This window comes from Gopherus evgoodei, chromosome 4 (genome assembly GCF_007399415.2).
Source record: "Gopherus evgoodei ecotype Sinaloan lineage chromosome 4, rGopEvg1_v1.p, whole genome shotgun sequence".
NCBI lineage: Eukaryota > Metazoa > Chordata > Testudines > Testudinidae > Gopherus > Gopherus evgoodei.
The window spans coordinates 116,857,151-116,878,959 of record NC_044325.1 but is presented as its reverse complement, the minus strand read 5'-3'; the positions used below and the strand labels follow the sequence as shown (position 1 = coordinate 116,878,959).

At 43.0% G+C, this 21,809-nt stretch overlaps 1 protein-coding gene across 3 annotated transcripts in view; it reads left to right on the top strand.

The window, feature by feature from the left end:
- Positions 1-19,515, top strand: part of PHRF1 (PHD and ring finger domains 1) — a 48,294-nt gene extending 28,779 nt beyond the window's left edge. For 2 of the 3 annotated variants that reach the window (XM_030560692.1, XM_030560694.1), the window contains 6 exons: positions 6,458-6,612; positions 8,292-11,099; positions 12,421-12,572; positions 13,123-13,383; positions 15,109-15,237; positions 18,539-19,515. In XM_030560692.1, the coding sequence (XP_030416552.1) occupies positions 6,458-6,612; positions 8,292-11,099; positions 12,421-12,572; positions 13,123-13,383; positions 15,109-15,237; positions 18,539-18,676 (3,643 nt within the window). In that variant the 3' untranslated portion in view covers positions 18,677-19,515. The remainder of the gene's footprint in view (positions 1-6,457; positions 6,613-8,291; positions 11,100-12,420; positions 12,573-13,122; positions 13,384-15,108; positions 15,238-18,538) is intronic. The other variant, XM_030560693.1, reaches the window with a different exon arrangement.
- Positions 19,516-21,809: the final 2,294 nt, after the last annotated feature.

Below are 21,809 nucleotides of genomic sequence, written 5' to 3'. Positions count from 1 at the left end.
AGAATCAGAGCACATTTTGGCCCTTCTTGGGCAGTTACTAAGGAACTATAACTAAGGCTCCGTGTTTGTCATGGAGATCACAGAAGTCATGGATGTGCCTGGTCTGAGGGCCGCCTGAGCAGCTTGGACAGTCCCCAAGGCAGGCGCACTGGTCGCTGCTGGGGCAGTCTTGGGCCCTCCCCTGCCCCCCAGCAGCAGGAGTTTGGGTGTGGGGGGGCTCAGGGTTGGGGTGTGGGGCAATGCTTACCTTGGGAGGCTCCCCAGAAGGGTGACAGGAACTCCCCTCCCTCAGCTCCTAGCTCCGTATGCTGTCCCTGCCTGCAGGCACTGCCCCTGGAGCTCCCATTGGCCATGGTTCCCAGCCAATGGGAGCTGCAGACCTGGGGCTTGGTGTGGAGCGGAGGCAGCACATGGAGCTAGGAGCTGGGGTTGCTTCCCAGGAGCTGGGTAAGGAGCTTGCCCCAGCCCCACCAACCCTTTGCCCCCACATGCACCTGAGGGCTCCCCCTGGGCCATAGCCCTCCCCCCCAAGAGCACCCGGCATGCCCCCCAGCAGCTGCTGCGTCCCCCTATCATGCCCACCCAGCACCTGCCAGGCCCCCAGGGCCGCCCTCCTGAGCTGCCCGCACCCCCCATTTTAGTCAGAGACATATAGTAAAAGTCTTGGACAGGTCATCACGGGCCAAGAATTTTTGTTTATTGCCTGTGACCTGTCTATGATTTTTACTAAAAATACGTGACTAAAACATAGCCTTAACCATAATACAGTTTACACTAATAACAGTTCAATTAATGTAGTTACATTGAGACACTTGCAGTTGTTGTTGTGTTGTTTTTGTTTTTGTTTTTGTTTTTTTTTAAGGCACTTAGCCTTGTGCTTTGAACTCAACAATGCTTTCTTTGGCTGTTTTTCCTCGTGATTCACTCTGTCTCATTTTTATATCATCCTTGCTTGCTCCTCATTCAGTAGATCTAACTAACATATTGAAATTTCAAATTTGGAAGTTATCCCTTCTTGTTCTGACATGGTCTGGCCATTTTTTACTTTAAATGTTGCACTTTAAACATATGTCTGGGAGCACTGAGCAACCCTGCAGTCTCTTTCAGTTAAAACTTGTGTCTGAGAAGTGATGTGCACCACAAAAAAGGATCCTCATATAGCACTTCAGAAGAGTGGGCACATAACTGGTTCTACACAATGTGGTGCAACAAGCTGCATATAACCTGAGGAGGAGATCAGTAAACTAGCAGATGATTTGGGTGACTAATCTGTTTCCTCTGCCATTGGGTAGAATTTAGAAGGAGACTGAAGAATGAGTGTTCACTTTCAACCTCTGCTTATATGTACTGGGCAGTCAATGATTCAGCTTTCCTCTGTTCAAATAAGCAGCAGAATATTTGGGACAATATCCCTTTAATAAACTAAACAGGGATGGAATGCTGGAGCTGGGACATTCTGTTGAGTTGAATGGAGGAGTTGGCTGAAGGAAATGCAGTGAGAGCTTCAGGATTCCAGTGTGTTGGTGGCGGGGGGAGGGGATGGGGTGTAAGGAGTCCGGGGACAAATTAGGGGTATGAGTGAGAGGAAAAAGGAGAGTTAAAAAAACACTAGAGCAAGGAGAAAGCGAGTGTGGGGGAGGGAAGACAGAGAAAAACACACACACGCACACACACACTACCCCCTACCCCCCACCCCGGAAAAATAAGAGAGCTGCAGGTTGTCATCTCACTGCTCTGGTGGTGTGATGGGTTTACATGGCCGCCTGTCTTTAGTTTATCTTGCTTGAATAATGTGGTTGTGCCTCTTGGCTATTTGGTATTTTTCTCCACTTTCCCACCTCTCGTTTGGAGGAGGAGGTTATGGGAAGTCTCAGTGATCCTGTGGGATGGCTTTGGGGGTAGCTTCTTGTTCAGAAGGCAGAATTATTTACCTGTAATTCAGCATCTCATAGACTCATAGACTCTAGGACTGGAAGAGACCTCGAGGTCATCGAGTCCAGTCCCCTGCCCTCATGGCAGGACCAAATACTGTCTAGACCATCCCGGATAGTCATTTATCTAACCTACTCTTAAATATCTCCAGAGATGGAGATTCCACAACTTCCCTAGGCAATCTACTCCAGTGTTTAACTACCCTGACAGTTAGGAACTTTTTCCTAATGTCCAACCTAAATCTCTCTTGCTGCAGTTTAAGCCCATTGCTTCTTGTTCTATCACTGGAGGCTAAGGTGAACAAGTTTTCTCCCTCCTCCTGATGACACCCTTTTAGATTCCTGAAAACTGCTATCATGTCCCCTCTCAGTCTTCTCTTTCCAAACTAAACACACCCAATTCCTTCAGCCTTCCTTCATAGGTCATGTTCTCAAGACCTTTAATCATTCTTGTTGCTCTTCTTTGGACCCTCTCCAATTTCTCCACATCTTTCTTGAAATGTGGTGCCCAGAACTGGACACAATACTCCAGTTGAGGCCTAACCAGCGCAGAGTAAAGCGGAAGAATGACTTCTCGTGTCTTGTTTACAACACGTGTTAATGCATCCCAGAATCACGTTTGCTTTTTTTGCAACAGTATCACACTGTTGACTCATATTAAGCTTGTGGTCCACTATGACCCCTAGATCTCTTTCTGCCATACTCCTTCCTAGACAGTCTCTTCCCATTCTGTATGTGTGAAACTGATTGTTCCTTCCTACGTGGAGAACTTTGCATTTATCTTTATTGAACTTCATCCTGTTTACCTCAGACCATTTCTCCAATTTGTCCAGATTGTTTTGAATTTTGACCGTGTCCTCCAAAGCAGTTGCAATCCCTCCCAGTTTGGCATCGTCTGCAAACTCAATAAGCGTACTTTCTATGCCAACATTTAAATCGTTGATGAAGATATTGAACAGAGCCGGTCCCAAAACAGACCCCTGCGGAACTCCACTTGTTATACCTTTCCAGCAGGATTGGGAGCCATTAATAACTACTCTCTGAGTATGGTTATCCAGCCAGTTATGCATCCACCTTATAGTAGCCCCATCTAAATTGTACTTTCCTAGTTTATCTATAAGAATATCATGCGAGACCGTATTAAATGCCTTACTAAAGTCTAGGTATATCACATCCACCACTTCTCCCTTATCCACAAGGCTCATTATCCTATCAAAGAACGCTATCAGATTAGTTTGACATGATTTGTTCTTTACAAATTCATGCTGGCTATTCCCTATCACCTTACCACCTTCCAAGTGTTTGCAGATGATTTCTTTAATTACTTGCTCCATTATCTTCCCTGGCACAGAAGTTAAACTAACTGGTCTGTAGTTGCCTGGGTTGTTTTTATTTCCCTTTTTATAGATGGGCACTATATTTGCCCTTTTCCAGTCTTCTGGAATCTCCCCCGTCTCCCATGATTTCCCAAAGATAATAGCTAGAGGCTCAGATACCTCCTCTATTAACTCCTTGAGTATTCTAGGATGCATTTCATCAGGCCCTGGTGACTGCAGGCATCTAACTTTTCCAAGTGATTTTTTACTTGCTGTTTTTTTATTTTATCTTCTAAACCTACCCTCTTCCCATAAGCATTCACTATATTAGACATTCCTTCAGACTTCTCAGTGAAGACCGAAACAAAGAAGTCATTAAGCATCTCTGCCATTTCCAAGTCTCCCGTTACTGTTTCCCCCTCCTCACTGAGCATTGGGCCTACCCTGTCCTTGGTCTTCCTCTTGCTTCTAATGTATTGATAAAAAGTCGTCTTGTTTCCCTTTATTCCCATAGCTAGTTTGAGCTCATTTTGTGCCTTTGCCTTTCTAATCTTACCTCTGCATTCCTGCGTTATTTGCCTATATTCGTCCTTTGTAATCTGACCTAGTTTCCATTTTTTATATGACGCCTTTTTATTTTGTAGGTTACGCAAGATCTCGTGGTTAAGCCATGGTGGTCTTTTGCCACATTTTCTATCTTTCCTAACCATCGGAATAGCTTGCTTTTGGGCCCTTAATAGCGTCCCTTTGAAAAACTGCCAACTCTCCTCAGTTGTTTTTCCCCTCAGTCTCGCTTCCCATGGGACCTTACCTATCAGCTCCCTGAGCTTACCAAAATCCGCCTTCCTGAAATCCATTGTCTCCATTTTGCTGTACTCCCTTCTACCCTTCCTTAGAATTGCAAACTCTATGATTTCATGATCACTTTCACCCAAGCTGCCTTCTACTTTCAAATTCTCAACGAGTTCCTCCCTATTTGTTAAAATCAAGTCTAGAACAGCTTCCCCCCAGTAGCTTTTTCAACTTTCTGAAATAAAAAGTTGTCTGCAATGCAGTCCAGGAACTTATTGGATAGTCTGTGCCCCGCGGTGTTATTTTCCCAACATATATCTGGATAGTTGAAGTCCCCCATCACCACCAAATCTTGGGCTTTGGATGATTTTGTTAGTTGTTTGAAAAAAGCTTCATCCACCTCTTTCACTTGATTAGGTGGCCTGTAGTAGACTCCCAGCACGACATCACCTGTGTTTTTTACCCCTTTTAGCCTAACCCAGAGACACTCAACACTTCCATCTCCTATGTCCATCTCCACCTCAGTCCAAGTGTGTACATTTTTAATATATAAGGCAACACCTGCTCCCTTTTTCCCCTGTCTATCCTTCCTGAGCAAACTATACCCATCCACACCAACATTCCAGTCATGTGTATTATCCCACCAAGTTTCAGTAATGCCAACAATGTCATAGTTGTATGTATTTATTTATTAGCACTTCCAGTTCTTCCTGCTTATTACCCATACTTCTTGCATTTGTATATAGGCATCTAAGATACTGGTTTGATCCTGCCTCCCATCTTTGCCCTGACCCTCCTTTCTCTCTGCCATTATAGCCCACGCTCCCTCCTGTTTCCGACCCATCTCCCAGGTCTTGTTCCCCACTTACCTGTGGGGTTTGCTCACCTGTCCCCGTCGAACCTAGTTTAAAGCCCTCCTTACTAGGTTAGCCAGTCTGTGCGCAAATAAGGCCTTTCCCCTCCTCGAAAGGTGAACGCCATCTCCGCCTAGCAGTCCTTCCTCGAATAGCATCCCGTGGTTGAGGAAGCCAAAGCTCTCCTGGCGACACCATCTTCGCAGTCAGGCATTCACCTCCACGATGCATCTGTCTCTGCCCCGGCCCCTACCTTCGACAGGAAGAATCAAAGAGAATACCACCTGTGCTCCAAACTCCTTAACCTGTACTCCCAGAGCCCTATAGTCACTCTTGATCTGCTCAGTGTCACACCTCACAGTATCATTTGTGCCCACATGGATGAGTAGCATGGGGTAGTAGTCAGAAGGCCGGATAATCCTCGACAATGCCTCTGTAACATCTCGGATACGGGCCCCTGGCAGGCAGCATACCTCCCGGGATGAACAGTCAGGGCGACAGATGCGTGTCTCCGTCCCCCTCAGCAGAGAGTCTCCAACCACCACTACCCTACGTTTCTTATTATCAGAAGACATCACTTGACTGGATTACTGCTCATCTTGCCATCAGAGCTGGGAGGCAAACATTTTTATACTGTGTGGTAGTTCTGTCATACAGGCATATATTTCTGGCATAAATAATACTTTAAAGGTTGGACTGTTGTTTGCTTTGTGCTCATCATGAACTGATGTAGAGTGCCCCAAAAGGCACTGAGGTATTGGCACTTGGTCTGTCCTTCAGATATGCCTACGGGTGCCTCAGTGAGCCAATAATACTTGAGAGTTATGGAAGTTTTAGAAACAAGACCTAAGAGTGTAGGCATCCAGTAAAATGATGTCTCCAGAGGAGACAAAGTATAGGTAAGTAATTTCCCTAATGGTTAGGTAATGCAGGGAGAGGGCCTAGTATTGTCTATAGTTGAGCCCTTAAATTAAATCCAAGAGTCATATTATCATGCACTCCGGTTCCTTTACAATAGGTGCCCATAAACCACTAAGATAACTTAAGTAAATTCTTTGCGATAGTAATTTTAGGTCTGCTGAGAAGTAAACTGGTAGTACTGCTGGAATGGGGAGGAAAGGTCGAGATAGACCAGACCAGCTATGATGGGAGATATGCTTATAGTAAACGTCTGAATGACACATTATGGTTATTAAAAAATGTGTAGCTTGTCAAACAACTGAGTGACACTCCCAAGTATTGTTATTTCAGGTGTTCACTGTGGTGGCTGAAGGCATTTGGCTTTAATTCTGATCTCATGCAGGTGTCTGATATAACCACTCACTTTGCCATTATATGGCACCAATCCAGAGAGTAGGTATTTTGACCACCTCTCAGCAGAGGGAGGCAGAAGCTGAATGCCTTTTGTGAAGCTCACTCTTATAAAGGGAACTGTACTGGCTGAGCACACCAGTCTTTTGCATGCCCCTGATAGCTGATCTTAGTTTCATTGTAATATAATCCATTTGTATAGTCTGAGAGCACTGTAAAGGGAAGGAAAATGTAACCCTTCTGTAACATGCAGGAGAAGTGTGCCTGTCTTGATTCCTGATCAAGAAACTGAAGCTCCCCCTGCGCCTGACCTGTTGGGAAGTATTCTGTCTGGACAGAGCCTCCTCATGATGAGTGGGTCTGATGTAGTCATCAACAGAGATGGTTCACTAACAGCAAAGAGGGCAGGTGAGGGTTTGGCTTCTCAGTTCTTAATTAACTGTTTGATATTTAGTCATATCGGTCTCTATCCTGCAAAAACTACATATGTGCTTAACTTTGAGTATATAAATAAATGTTTATGGGATCAGAGCAGTAGGTACTGACTAGAGTTTTTGACATATATATCCATGCTTCTGTTTTAATTGCATAGTGATAAGGTCATTGGAATAACTGGTTTAATGGGAGGTGGTGGTTGTCACCTGTGTAAGCAGGGCCCTACCAAATTCAGTCTATTTTGCTCGATTTCATGGTCATAGGAATTGAATAGTCATAAATTTAATGATTTCAGCTATTTAAATCTGAAATTTCACAGTGTTGTAATTGTAAGAATCCTGACCCAAAAAGGAGCGGTGTGTGTGTGTGTTTGGGGGGGAGAAGGGGAGGTATCGCAAGGTTGTTGTAGGGGGTGTTATGGTACTGCTACCCTTACTTCTGTGCTGCTGTTGATTGTGGTGCTACCTTCATTGCTGGAGAGTGGTGGCTGCTGGCTGGGAGTCCAACTCTGAAGGCAGAGCCGCTGCCAGCAGCAGCCAAGAAGTAAGGATGGTATGGTACAGTATTGTCCCTTACTCATGCACGGCTGCCTACAGAGCTGGGCCCTCAGTAAGCAGCTGCCACTCTCTGGCCGTCTAGCTCTGAGGGCAGCAGCACAGGAGTATGGGTGGCATGGTATGGTATTACCAGCCTTACTTCTGTGCTGCTGCTGGCAGGGCACTGCTTTCAAAACTGGATACCCAGCCAACAGCCACTGCTCTCTGGCTGCCCAGCTCTGAAGGCAGTGCAGACGTAAGGATGACAATACTGTGACTCCTCTAAAATAACCTTGCAAACCCCTTCCGCCCCTACAATTCCTGTTTGGGTCAGAACTTCCAATTTGAAAAATACTGGTCTCCTCATGTGAAATCTATATAGTATGGGATAAAAGCACACACAAGGCCATATTTCACAGTCCATGACATGTTTTTCATGACCGTGAATTTGGTAGGGCCGTATATGTAAGTACTTTGCTGTAGCTGTTTTGTCATTTGCCACAACTCTCAGTGAATTGGATGAAGCAAAGAGAACTTAAAACCCAATTTTCCTGAAATTTCACATGCTTACTGCCTTCTTATTTGTGAAATACATGGTGAATGTTATGAACAGACAGCTCAAAGTACAGCGATGAGGAGCTGGGCAAGAAAATTAAATTAAATACTTGGTAGAGTAGGTGCTATATTCATATATTCAGGTACATTCACTCTCCTGACTTAATCATTCTTATCTTGGAAAATATCTGTTCATATTGAAATCTTAAACATAATTCTTAAAACTAATTATCCTTTAATTCCCCACATATCACTGTCCTCCACGTATGTTAATCAGTCTCTAGCTAAAAGATTAGAAGCAGTCTTATTATATGGCACTTTGGTGTTTCCAAATGCACTTGCTACTCTACTAGTGATATTTGGTTGCCATAAAGACACCATTGTCCAACATAAGCCTTGAGCATTTACTAAAATGGTACCGGGCGTGGTGGCTTGCTGTTGCCAAGGATGCTTCCACAGGCAAAAATGGAAGATTAAGACTGGTACAGAGTTAATGCTCCTTTAATTTTGGAGTAAAAAGAGTAAATGTTGAAAAGATTCTTTTTCTTTTGTATGTTTTAGTTCCGTCACTGCAGAGAAACTCACTTAGTGACTTGAGAGTGGAAGATGGATCAGGAGAAAATCTTCAACCAAGTACATTGCACTCAGGGACCACAGCAAGCAGCTCCAGTGCAGAACCTTCAGTTTCATTGGGGCTGAATCCTCACACCAGACCCACCTCATCAAGCTTATTTTCAACATCATCCTCGTTAAGCAGGTTCAAGAAGGCAGTGAACCCCACGCAGACCACTGGAAGAGCAGCTGTTAGATTAGAATATTCAATGACTCCTAGATCTGTTCAGACTCTCAGTGTGGCAAATCCGAGCAGACCTGGTCTAAAATCAGATGAAATGCCTAGATTTAATGGGGATTCTAAACATGCAGTGCCCTCTCGCTCCACATCTTTGAAACCCTTCAACAGTAACTCTAATTTGAGTTCAAAAAGTGTAGCTGTGAGACAGCTGCTAAAACCAGCAGCTCCCAAGAGGATTGATATCTCTGAGCTTCCCAGGATACCAAAGATTAAAAAGGAAATCGTCAGCAGGCATTCAGAATCAGAACCTTCAGGGAACCAAAGCTGTGACATCCCCAATTCCTGTATAACCCAGCTGACTGGCAAAGGGAGCACTAATCAGTCAGGAAAAGGGAGCAAGATGGAAAGCAACAAGTCAAATACCAAGGAATCTCAACAACAGACACACACAAGTGGAGGCTCTTTTTCCACAAATACAAGTGTCTATGGAAGTACAACATTGTTGGGGTCATCAAGGAGTAAAGGTGTAAGCTCTTCTTTTGAGAGCTTTAAGATTAATATCCCTGGAAATGCAGGGCATTCCAGCAGACTGTCTAATCCTGGGTTTTGTAATACCTTCCGCCCTGTAGACAACAAAGTGCAACAGAAAGAGAATCCTTCCCCTCTCTTCTCAATTAAAAAACCAAAGCAGATCAAAAGCGAAATATTATACGATCCCTTTGATCCAACAGGCTCAGATTCAAGTTCAACAAACAGCAGTCCTGAAAGGCTTGTCTCAGGAGTGCCGCTAACAAACATCACCAGAACCATTTCGATTGAAAGTCCCAGAATTCAAACATTTCAAACTGTGCGTCGTTTTACCCCTTACACATTAGAAAATATCTTTGGATCGGGTGCTGAATCATCTGATGTTCCATCAAGTAACACAGAGTCTCATGATGATGTGACAATAGAGGGGAGGATTGTGGAACAGATCTCCGATACTGAACAAGAGAAAATGGATGAGGAAGAATCTCAAAGCAGGCCCTGTACTTCATCTGCAGTCAAACGAACTTCTAACCTGGAGTATTTAGAAGAAGAAAGTAGAGAAAGTCCTAGAGTGTTCTTTGATGCAGAAGACCTAGCTAGAGCTAATGTGAAGCTGGAGTCAGATAGCCACTCTAGTAATGATGGGCAAGAAAAAATCCATAAAAGAGAACAAATGGAGAGAGAGTCACATTCCCGATCCCGGTCAAACTCCAGCTCCCGAAGCCGGAAAAAATTGAAAAGAAAAAAGGCAGTCCTCAAAGAACATAAGAGAATCCCATCAAGGTCCAGGTCGAGAACACGCTCGAAGGAAAGAAGCTCCAGGTCCGCCTCTTGGTCAGCTGAAGAGGACTACAGCAAAATGCACAAATTGAAATCCAAGAACAGGAGGTCGTCTAGTGATCGTTCCAGTAGTCATGAACGATCGAAAAAAAAGAAAGCAAAGGATAAAACGAAAGACAAAAAAGCAAAAGGTTCCTGGTCCAGGGACAGAAAGAAATCCAGGTCACGCTCAGGGAGTCCTGACAGTTCTTCTTTTGAGTTTTATGAAAGCCGAAAAAAGAAAAGGCGATCTGGCTCTCGGTCAAGAGGAAGAGAGCGTTCCCGATCAAATAGCACTGAGAGAACTAAAAGGCGGAAGCACAGGAGAGACAAAAGCTATGAGAGATATGATAAAAAAGATGGTAGCTCAAGGCCAAGGGGGAGAGAGAGATCAAGATCCAGGTCACGGGAAAGGAGAAAATGGAGATCTAGGTCACCCTCTGTATCGAGGTCCAAGGAGCACAAAAGCACTAAATCTAGGGGGAAAAGGCCACGATCTAGATCACGCTCCAAGGAAAGAAAGCACAAGCCAAAAGAGGGGTCTTCGCTTTCTCCTCCAGAGAAGGATCAGAGATCGTCAGATGAGAATGTATCCAGTGTTTTTGTACATTGTCATTCTTTGAAACAAGAGCTGGAAGAGCCAGTGCCAGAAGACATTTCCTTAAACCTCCAATCAGCCATCATACCTGAAAAGGAGACTCTGAGAGAGACTGCTATACAACATGAAAATGCTCAAGAAAGTGCAGAGATGGAGCAGATCTCTGAGGAATTTACAAATGAAGCTGCCCTCCCGCTGCCAGAGAACACAAGTTTTCTTGCTTCACATGACAGTATAGATGCTTCCCTTGAGAAGGAATTAATAGATGGGACTGATTCAGCTGTGGTTAGTAGCCAAAATAGTGTGAACCTGGAGGAGACGGCAACTAAAATAGCAGATGTTGAAGAGTGTCCATCTCTAATAGAATCACCTCAAGAGAAGGAAGTTATTGTGCAGGATGAAAGTGAGGCAACACCAACCCAAAGCTTATCTGAAAATAAAGTTGCAGTGTGTGTGAAAGATGCTAATGATGAGTGCCCTGTATTAGATAAAAAAGCCAATGATGTAAATAAGCCTGAGCCGGAGGCAGTACCTCAATGTCCTGTGTTGAAAGCTAAAACACTTGTGAAAAGGGTTACATGGAATTTGCAAGAGGAAGAAAGTGATGCATTGTCTGCTGAAAAAACACCAAGTAAGTTTGTTTGTTTTTGCCCAAAAATAAAAAGTCATAACTAAGGATATAATTTGATCACAGATTCCGTGACTTCAGCAGATCTCTTTGACTGCTTCAGCTCGGGCTTCAGCCCCACCATGACCATACCATGATTTTGTACATTTTTACTATGACTTCTCTGTGAATTTTGCGTAATTTTACTGTGACAAAATCATATCCATAATCGTAATGCACTGAGTATGTTGTCTGTAAGGGACTGTCAGTGAAATAGAAAGCTGTCTTTCACTTCTGAAGTGAAACTCTGAAGAAAAGTCATTGTCATAACTGTATGTGTCTACCCTACAAGCAGCACAGCTGCAACTACACGGCATAGATAGTTGCTGCAGCTATAGAAGGGATTTTTCCATTGCTGTAGTAAACCCACCCTCTTGAGAGGCAGTAGCTAGGTAGTCAGAAGAATTCTTCCATCATCCTGGCTGCATCTACTTGGGAGGTGTGGGGGTAGGGTTAGATTAATTACATCACACAGGGTGTGAAATTTTTCACAGCCCTGTGTGATGTAGCTGGGTCAATCTAATTTTTAGGTGCAGACCAGGTCTCTCATGGTCTAAAGTGACCAGCTCTTCACTCTTGTTAGCCCTGCAGAGCTAACACAGCTAAGATAGATGTAACTGGATTTTGTTCCTCCTTGTGCATCAACTGAATTATTTGACAAGTTCCAATCAGTTATACTTGTTCAAACCCAGTAAAACAATAAGCTTGCACAAGTTTCTCTTGGCTCATAATTGAAAGGCACTGAGATTGTTCAGGTGTAGCCACAGACCTTCTTTGTCCTGCGATGCCTCGGTGCTGGGTATGATTGTGATGGAAGGAATCCAGCTGGACTCGGAGCCCAGGTTGAGTTTGCAAGACTAGGAGAAAAATCCATCTTTTCACTTAGCACATGTGATATGGAAATCATTGAGACAATGTGAACATAGGGCCGTCCCTGTGAGGCTGTTAAACCTCTTACAGAGGAGAACTGCATCACAAACATCTTAATGGGGCATGATTTTCAAGAAGTGATGAGCAACCTCTAAAATTCAGGTGTTTCAAGCTGGTCACCCAAAATCGCTAGTTACTTTTGAAAATGTGGGCTAGTGTGTGTAATCAGATTTTCTTTTTGCATCTGAAAATCCTCACTTAGCAGAATTTGTGAAATATAAAATTGGTCACTGCACAGAATTCTTTCTTAGCCAGTCACATTGCTAGATTTTTGCTTTTCTTACAGCTCACTTTGTACTTGTGATGTATTGGGTTTATCACTGTTCTTAAATGCTTTTTTTCTTGGGAATTTTAGGGGTGCCGTTTTACAAACTTCAGAGAGCAAAGGAAGGGGCCTGGAAAGCAGAGGACTTGAGCCAAACATTAAATCAGGTGCAGTTAAATGAGCCTCCTCCAACCAATTATATGATTCCTGAGCCTATGTTTCCTGATCTAGATTCTTCTCAGGTTGGTTCCCACTCCAGAAGCGAAGTGTCATGGAAGGCCATTCCACCTCATCCGTGACCTCGTTGTGCCCCGCCCCTTCCTCTGCGTGTAGTACATTCCATACAGCCCATGCGCTTCAGCAATCCAGTAACTGCTTATTTCTTCAAACCGTCCTCACACTTATATTTAAAAATCAAAGTTCATTCCTTTACTTTGCAATATACTTATAACTTCTGCTTTCCAGCATTTATTTGCACCCCCTAAATCTTGCTTTTGGGGAACAAATTGTCGTGCTGTAAAACCCAGCTTTCTGGCCACGGTTCATACTATTTATGCTTGTCCATCTGTGCTGCCCACCCTGTGAGAAGTTGAGTAGGAGTAGTGCTGGCTGCTGGAGCACAGAAGTCTTGCTGTGGCATGGAAACCCCAATCCTTTTGACTTAAAGAAATGTTTAGCAGTAAGTCACTTCTCTGTTTCAGTAGGTAAAAGCTGCTTTTAAATTCCCTAAACTCTGCTTTTCTGCACTGTGATATCAAGAAGCATTTGCCAAAGAGTGTCTCTATTTCACAGGTATACAGTCAAAACATACCTTTGACACCACCTCTGCCCTCAAGTCTGCCACCCTATGCACCAGTCAGTCAGCCCACAGTTCAGTTCATAATGCAGGGGAGTCTTCCTCTGCTTGGCTGTGTGGCAGGACAGAGTTTGACTCCAGAGCCAGACAGCCTGGCTACGGCTTCTGAACCAGGAAATCAGACTGCTTCGGTTGGAGACGTGGAAGAGAAAATCAAAGCACCTAAACCTCCTCTGGATAAAACAAAAAATGAAGAAGTGAGTGAAAGCCCTGATATTAACATATATCTAGAGTTGTGTACTCAGGCTGTGCCAATCCCACTGAGGCATTTGTGTGTTGTCATAAATCATGAGCAACACTTCCGTGGCTTATCACTATAATTAGAAATTAGAGATGAATGAGATGTTCTGTTTTGTTTAACTTGCTTTAGGATCACAAATATTATTTCATGCTATGTGACTTCACTGTCCATACTGCCACAGAGTGACTAACTTTGCTTTGGATCACTGTGCTACCTGTGGAACACTGGACCAAGCTCATCTTTGGTTTATCTGGGTCTTCCTCTGTGTGACAACTTTTTTGTGTCAGACCCCTTCCTCGGTCTCTGCCGTAATTAGTTTCACTCTGCAGCTTCTGCTAGACCACAGTAGCAGACCTCTGCTGTAGCTGAATGCTCTTAGAAAGAGGAGGTGAGGCTCTTTTCTGCATAGCCACCTACCCCTCTCCTCTGCCCATCACAGTGAAACTGACTAGGACTGCATCAGTTTCTTGCTTTGATTTGTCGGCATCAGTTTCTCTGCGAGGGGGTTTGAGTGCAATTTAAAACATTTGGGATGCTTGACCTACTACCAAATGCCAAATTCCTGAAAGCCAGAATATTCAAACTTGTATAAATACCTGAATTCATTCTCTTCTGTTTTGAAATGGACATAATTTGGGTACAGCCGAAGTCTAGATCCTTTAGTTAGAGAATCATAGAAATGTAGGGCTGGAGTGGACTTCAGGAAGTTATCTAGTCCATCCCTCTTTGCTGAGGAGGACAAAATTATACCTAGACCATTCCTCACAGGTAGTTTCTCACTTGTTCTTAAAAACCTCCAATGACATAAATTCCACAGCCTCTTTCAGTAACATATTTTAGTACTTAGCAGGAAAAAGTTTCTAATAATAAGGATAACTATCTAACATAACCTAATTTCCTTTGCTGTAGATTAAGTTCATTACTACTTGTCCTACCTACATTATATCCACTGCCACTGCCTTGATGCTGAGTTGGGTTTCTTGATTATATTCACTATCTATCTTTGGGCCTGTAATAGTTATTAACACCGATGTGCAAGTCCTAAAAATCACTTTTACTATATTTACTGCTGAGTCCATTAAAAAAATGGCTTACTAACACTGAAAATCCGTGACTGAGCCGCAATTTTTATGTAGTGTGAATTCAGTTACAACAGAAGAACTGTAAGCTGCTTTTGATGTGATTTGTAATATTTTATCTTGGAGACCTCTCTACTACCCATCTTTTCTGTGTAATGTTAGAGCTATTTGAAGTTGAAGTATTCTCTTCCCAGCTACGATTTGCCTTCATAAACAATCTCAGAGCCTTTTAGGTACTTTTTTTTTTTTTTTTTTTTTTAATCAATGGATGGATGCTTCACATTCAAGGCCCCTGGATTAGGGGAGGTTAGTCCAAAAAAACAAAAACCAATTGAATTGAGGAATGACTGTCAAAATACAGTAGAACCCTCATTTTTCTCAGAGTAATTTAGCACTGAGCAGGGGTTCACTGGAGCAGTAATTGTAGTTTGCACAACGTGTGACTTCCATTCTAGTTCACTATAAGTGGGTTTCACTTCACTTGTAACTCTAAGTCTTGAAATAAATCTTCACTTTGTCAGCTGACTTTTTTAATAGGGCTGGACTCAGGAGGCTGCTTACAGATAATCTTGGGTTACTCATTCTTCATTTGTGCTTTGTAGTATATGAAGAAACTCCACATGCAGGAGAGGGCTGTGGAAGAAGTGAAACTTGCCATTAAGCCCTTTTACCAGAAGAGGGAGATTACCAAGGAGGAATATAAAGATATTCTCCGAAAAGCCGTACAAAAGGTAAAAAAAGAAAGAAAAAAAAAAAAGGAAACGTTGACTTTTAAAACAGAAGGGGAACTGCGGATAGTTAGGTGTCAAAGTTTGGATTACATTTATAAGCTCTTGTAGTTGCATGCTGTAACAGAGTGGCAGATTCTAGAACTCTGCATGGGATCTTTCAAAGCTTTGACATAAGTACTAGGTGTTTTAGGCAGGGCTGATAGAATCACCTATTATTAAAGTTCTATGACACTTCCTATTTTAATACCCTGTTTTTCGAGTCCGAATAACTTTGCCAAGCTTTAACTAGTTGGGCTGAGATTTTCCATGTTGGGAGTCTGCCTCAGGCTGAATTTTCTTTGGAAAATTTCAGCCAAGAGAGTCTCGTTTCCAAGAATGAGTTAGGGAAGTATACGTTGGTTTTTCTCCTGCTAAATTCTGTGATCTTTTCTTGGAACAGCTCATGTCCCCAAGCTTTGCAGCAAGGACTTGAAATTTGGCAGGAGGTCGCCTTTGCATCAAGGATGTGCCTTTTGCCATCCCCCTGAAAATCTGCCCAAGTTGTAAGCCTTTGAAAAATCGCAGTTCGTGCATACTTGGACGACTTTTGTTTTAGCTTCTAAAATGGAAAAAGAATCTAACGTCACTGAGCTAATTTGAGCCTCTCTCAGCCTCTCTTAGTGCTGACCAGGCTGCACATGCACCATCCCCACGGAGTGGCTGAGCATGCTCCCTCCAGCCCAGTGTTCCGGGGCAAAGTCAGACTTTCCTTGAAATGGTTGCTCCCAACTGCTCTGGGGTGGGCAGGGCATTGGCAGTGAGAGCAGGGAGCCTGTCTCTTCTGCACTCTCAGTGACTCCTCCGTGCTGGCATCTATGTAACTTGGAGGAAGCGTCTGATTCAAATACAGAGCGAATAAAAACTGGACTGGGGGAGAGCAAGGTTAGATTCAGGCTTGGAGTCTGAGACTGGGAGGGAATGGTTGGGGTCTGAGATTGGGAGCTGAGATTGGGAGCTGCTGGGGAGGGTAGGCTGAGACTGGTTGGGCAAGGAGACAGTTTTGAAACCAGCGGGAGGGAGACTAGAACTAGGAGCTAATGAGGGAAATGGAGGGGTGGAGAACAAGAGTTGGGGTTGGACCATTGATACTGGATGAGGAGACTGGGCTGGCTAAGCTGGGCAAGGGGCCAGGGATGAGAGATGTAAAAGGAGGCTGAAATTGAATGAGAATGACTGACTGTGAGTGGGAGTCAGTGAGGAGGAAGCGGGAGAGAGTGGATGCGAAACTGGAAGGAGGGAACTGGGAGAGGGAGAGACTGGCAGTGTGTGGGAGAGATTGAGAGTTAGGGAGTTTGGAGACTGTTACTAGGACCGATAGGGCAAGGAGACTGGGGACTGATGAGTGGAACTGTAGATTTGGGGGGGAAAAGGCGAACGGTACTGGAATAGGGAGCCAGGGATATGTAAGAAACTGGACTGGCACAGGGCAGAAGGGATCAGGCTTGCAGGGAAACAGGCAAAATAGTCTGCCTACTAGATGATACTCACCTCCAGATTCTGGAATAGAATCAGAGATTCCTGAGTCTCGCCATCTCTCTGCTGTCAGCAAATATCAGTGAATCCTACTGGCACAGTATGTGTCTCATCCTAGTCTAAGTGCTGGTCCCCATAGAGAGTGACAACTTACTACTATCAGGTCGTCTATTAGGTCTGTGCAGTTGATGTGAAGGTTTTAAACTTGCTGTTGACCCATGGGAGTGTGTACATGATACCACGTAATTGAATTTCTATACTTTGAATTTGCTTTGTTGCAAAACCTAGGAAATTACACACAGACTATTTTTTTAAAAAAACATTAAGGTTGGAAAGTCAAGTACTCAGTTAGGAAATGCCGGAATTTAGATTGCTTATGCAACCTTAATTCATCCCTTTTGTGTGGATTCATTATGATGCAGCCTTTAATTACATGAACATGCAGCACAGTGCTCAGTTCTTGAGCAGCTTTTAATATGCTTACTGTTCTGTGTGGGGCTTTAAAACTTATTTGTTGCTCACTAATCAAATTCTTCTTTCAAGACACAATTATTAATTTCCTCATGGGCTTTAATGGCGTTCGTTACAATAGTATCCAAGTGCTTCACAAATATTATCTTCATAATACCTCTGGGTAGTGGTGAGTGGTATTATCCCCATTTTGCAGATAGGCAACTGAGGCACGAGAAGCCAAAAGAATCCACTATTTTGAGTGCCCAATCTGAGAAACCAAGGAGCTGATTTTTTTTCAGAGTTCTTAGCCTTATATAGCACTTCATACATTCAAATCACAGCCCCTATTGACTTCATGCTCAGCACTTCTGCAAGTCAGCTACTCTGAAATTAAGGAACACATAATTATAGATCACCTGTGAAAAGTTTGGTTTAAGTAACTTGTTCAGCGTTACTGAGAAACTCTGTGGCAAAGGCAGGGATGGAATCCAGTTCTCTAAGGTAGCATTCAACTGCCTTAACCATGAGACTGTCCTTCCTCTTCCTTCAATCTCCTGACTCCTTCATTGCACACATTCCAACTTCTGCAAACATTTAAGCTGGGGATCCTTCAGACAACAGGCTGCTTCACTGCACAACCCTGATTCATTGCTAGAGCAGATCCATCCTGCTCCCTGAATGAGGCAGGAGGCCTGTGGAACATATAATATATGGATCATGGACTTAAAGACCTTATCAAATGCATAAACACAAGGGGGCTGAATTGAGGTTGCACAGGCAACCTGAATTCTGGCATTTCCTAACTTTTGAGCATTTGACTTTGCAACTGTAAAATGTTCTTTTAAATGTAGCTTTTTGTGTTTTTTTTATTTTGGGTCACTCTGAGTCAGGATTTTGAATTCTGCATAGACATGCAGAGATTTTTGCCAAGCCACTTTGACATTATGTCCAATAAGCTTCATTGTAGGTACAAAAGAGGAGTCAAAGTCTTTCTGAAATGATGAGAATCATACTCCAGTGACAGAAATCCTCCAGGGAAAACCTCAGAGGAGCCCTTTCTGTGGAGCAAGCTTAGACTGACATCTTTGTTCTGTTGTTTGAGTTACCACTAAAGCCAGCTAAAGGATAGACTTGGAGTGCACACAGTACTATATGCTGTCTGCTCACATGTTAATTTTTTATGCTTTTTATCAGCTAGTCTTTCATATTACACAATGAATGCATAATTGGGAAAGCGAGTCTGAAGTACAAGTGGTAGTTTGACACCTGTTTCTCACCCTTCTGGACACTTGTAATAATATTTATTAACTGAATGACCTGGTTTTTTGTCCTGTAGATTTGTCATAGCAAAAGTGGAGAAATCAATCCCATGAAGGTGGCCAATTTGGTAAAGGCATATGTTGAGAAATACAAACATATGAGGAAACACAAGAAGACAGACACTGAAGAAGAACTGCACGAAATGGAGAATTGAAGTAAGACCCATCATGAGACAAATTGGGGTTATTCTGGCCAAGGACGTTATTCTGGAGGGAATAAATAGCCTGCAGTTGCATCTCATTGAAAAGAAGACATAAAGAAGCTGGATGTAATAGGATTTGTCTGCCGAAGGAAGCTTGAATTGTTTTCCACGTGGGAATAGAATTTCTTGTCTTGCATGAACTACAGTTGTAGATCCAAACGACAGAAATCAAATGCCCCCAAATCAGCAGCATAGTTCAGCGGAGACTTCGAAAATATTAAACTTTGGGGGCTCTCAAGTTGCGACAGTTTTTAGGGTTTACTTTGATCACATTTTTGGTCTGTGCACCTGTCTTGCTAACAGTTTAAAACTGGACACCATTTTTATATTCAGTACATAAAGAGAGATACTGTTTCCATTGCGTTATTTATCAAACTATGGATTGTCTTTAAAAACTTCTCATACGTTGATTTAATACTTGAAATGTGGTATTTTTAGCCTGCTCGATGGTGAGTGAAACTTTGACTCGCTCTCAGTTGTTCAGGAGTTGCAAAAGTGAGCTAACCTTTATAAATTGTCTTCAGAAAACACGGCTCAAGATGTGGCATTTATTTACATTCTGTTGAAGTATCTTGTTAATGAGAATCTTCATTTTTTTGAAGGGGGGCAGATTATGTTGCAATTTTGTAAATAATGTGCCAATGGCTGTTTTTGCGTTTTACTAAGCTGCCTTTCAGAGAAAACAAAGAGCAAAGATTGTGAATTTTCAATAACAAGCTTGAGGAATGAGAGGGAACGATGTACAAATCAAAAATGTGACAGAATTTATAAAGTTATTTTCAATGGTTTTAGCCATGCAGAAAGTGTCATTTATTTTTCCTTATCTTTGCATCTTACTTTCAGTAGCTGTTCTGTATAAATCTCCACTCTTGGGTCTTAAATAGATCCTGAGGTATCCTTTTAAGGCCTGGCCTACATCTAAATATTAGATTGACCCAGCTACATCATTCAGGGCTATGAAACATTTCACACCATCTGCAAAGTAGTTAGGTTTGCCTAACTCTTTGTGTAGCTATGGATGGTTTGATGGAAGAAGTCTTCTGTTAACCTAGTTACCACCTCTTGGAGAGGTGGAATACCTATATTGATGGAAAAATCCGATGTTGGAAGTATCTACGCTACGGCTACAGTGCTATAGCTGTTCCGCTGTAGTGTAAACATACCCCTTGTGTTGGGTGTGTAATTTCTTGAATTAGTATGTTTCCTATTTTTAGGATGGCTGGTGCTCACGTTATTGAGGAACAATACATGTAATGAGTTCTGAACACCTCGGACGTCTTCGTAATAGCAATGCTTGTCCCTGGGTACTGCAGAATCAGGCTGACCCAAATCTTTTCCAAGACAGATGCCTAGAAAGTAATGGCTGATGAGTGGTTTAAGGTGTTTTTTTTTTTTTGGTGGGTTTAATATGCTGAACTGATCAGTGTCCATGTTGTTGTTTGGGAAGGGGAGGGAATTATATGTTAGGAAGTGATTAGGCTACAGATCAGGAAAGGACTCTCACATAAGAATTAGAATATAATATACGTGACTGTAAGAAGCTGTGGAAGGTAGGAGTAGTAAAAGTTAAGACGAATGCTTATCTAACCTCTTGGAGCATATTTGGATACACTGTGCCTTACTGATGGTGGGTTCATCTGCCAAGAACAAGGCACCCTACAGGTGGTGGTGGTATTATTTTTATTTATTATATAAATAAATCTGAGCCTTTTTTTTTTTTTTGGCCAAGGTGTTTAACTAAAACCTCACATGTGACAGAACTTCCTTAGCCGCTCTTATATTGCCCTTCTGAATATCTTCAGCTATCTTATCTTTCCAGTATTTACCTTGGGCTTTCTTTTCCATCTAAGCTCTGTGGTTGGGTCACGATTCAGAGTTGCTATGTTACTATTTGATTTTAAAATATGAGACACTCCAGATAACACAGGGCTTTACAATGTGTGTAAACAGCCTGGATTTGTGAGGATAATTGCTTAGAGTACAGTACGCCAGCAGTTCTCAAGCGGGGTCTGGGCCCTCCTGGGGAACCCTGAGCAGGTTTCAGGGGGTCCACCAAAATAAACCAAAGAGCAGGGCCAGCATTAGACTTGTTGGGGCCCGGGGGGCCCAGAAAGTTGAAGCCCAATCCCTGCCACCCAGGGCTGAAGCGGGAGCCTGAGCAACTTAGCTTCGCAGGGCTGCCTGTTGTGTCGGGCTTCAGGCCATTCCTCTGCTTGCTACCCCCTAGTGCTGGCCCTGGCTTTTAATCTGTATGTGCAGAAAAACTGTTGTGGCACAGGTGGGCCATGGAATTTTTATGGCATGTTGCGGGGACCTCAGAAGGAAAAAGGGTTGAGAACCCCTGCAGTACTCTACCCTCTTATGCCTTCATTAGCCTTGGTAATTGGTATGTGTATGTAACTGGAAGCTGATTTTGGTTGACTGCAATAGTAGACAAATTAAGTGATTGAAATTTTCAAAGCTCACTAAGGCATCTAGCCACACTACTTCCCATAATTTGAATGCAAATTGTGTGGCTGAACACCCTAGTTGGCTCTGAAAAAATCTCAGCCCATGTTTTTTTTAAGTCCATAGGCACTGCTGCCAGGGGAAAAGGGGAAGAGAGGTCTTCTGTCCTTCTGACCACTTCCCAGAAAATAGCAGCATTCACTAGCTTGTAGATGATCCCGTCAGCACAGCTGCAGGGCTCATGCACAGCTCTCCGATCTGGTCTCCCTTTTATTTGTTTCAGCTCTACATGAAAGTGTGAACATTCTACTTATTTGAATAGGATATTGACCCATTATTAGAAAAACACCCCCAAACCCAGAGCTTGTTAGGCACATTTTTGTTCCCCTTGCTGCAAAGCCGTTACTTTGGTCCTATAGTTCAGGGCCATATGGAAGCAAAAGAATATCTGGACAAGATGTTGAAGTGAGCTCTTGTTCTGAACTCGAGCTTGTAGATTCAATCATTATGTTGGGTGCATATGTACTCTGTGTAACTACTTTTCTGATGAATTGATCACTAAAATGTTCTCACTGGGGGTGCTGAGATGTAAATATTGCCGCCAGACTTTCATAAAAAAAAAAGTGGACTTTTAAAC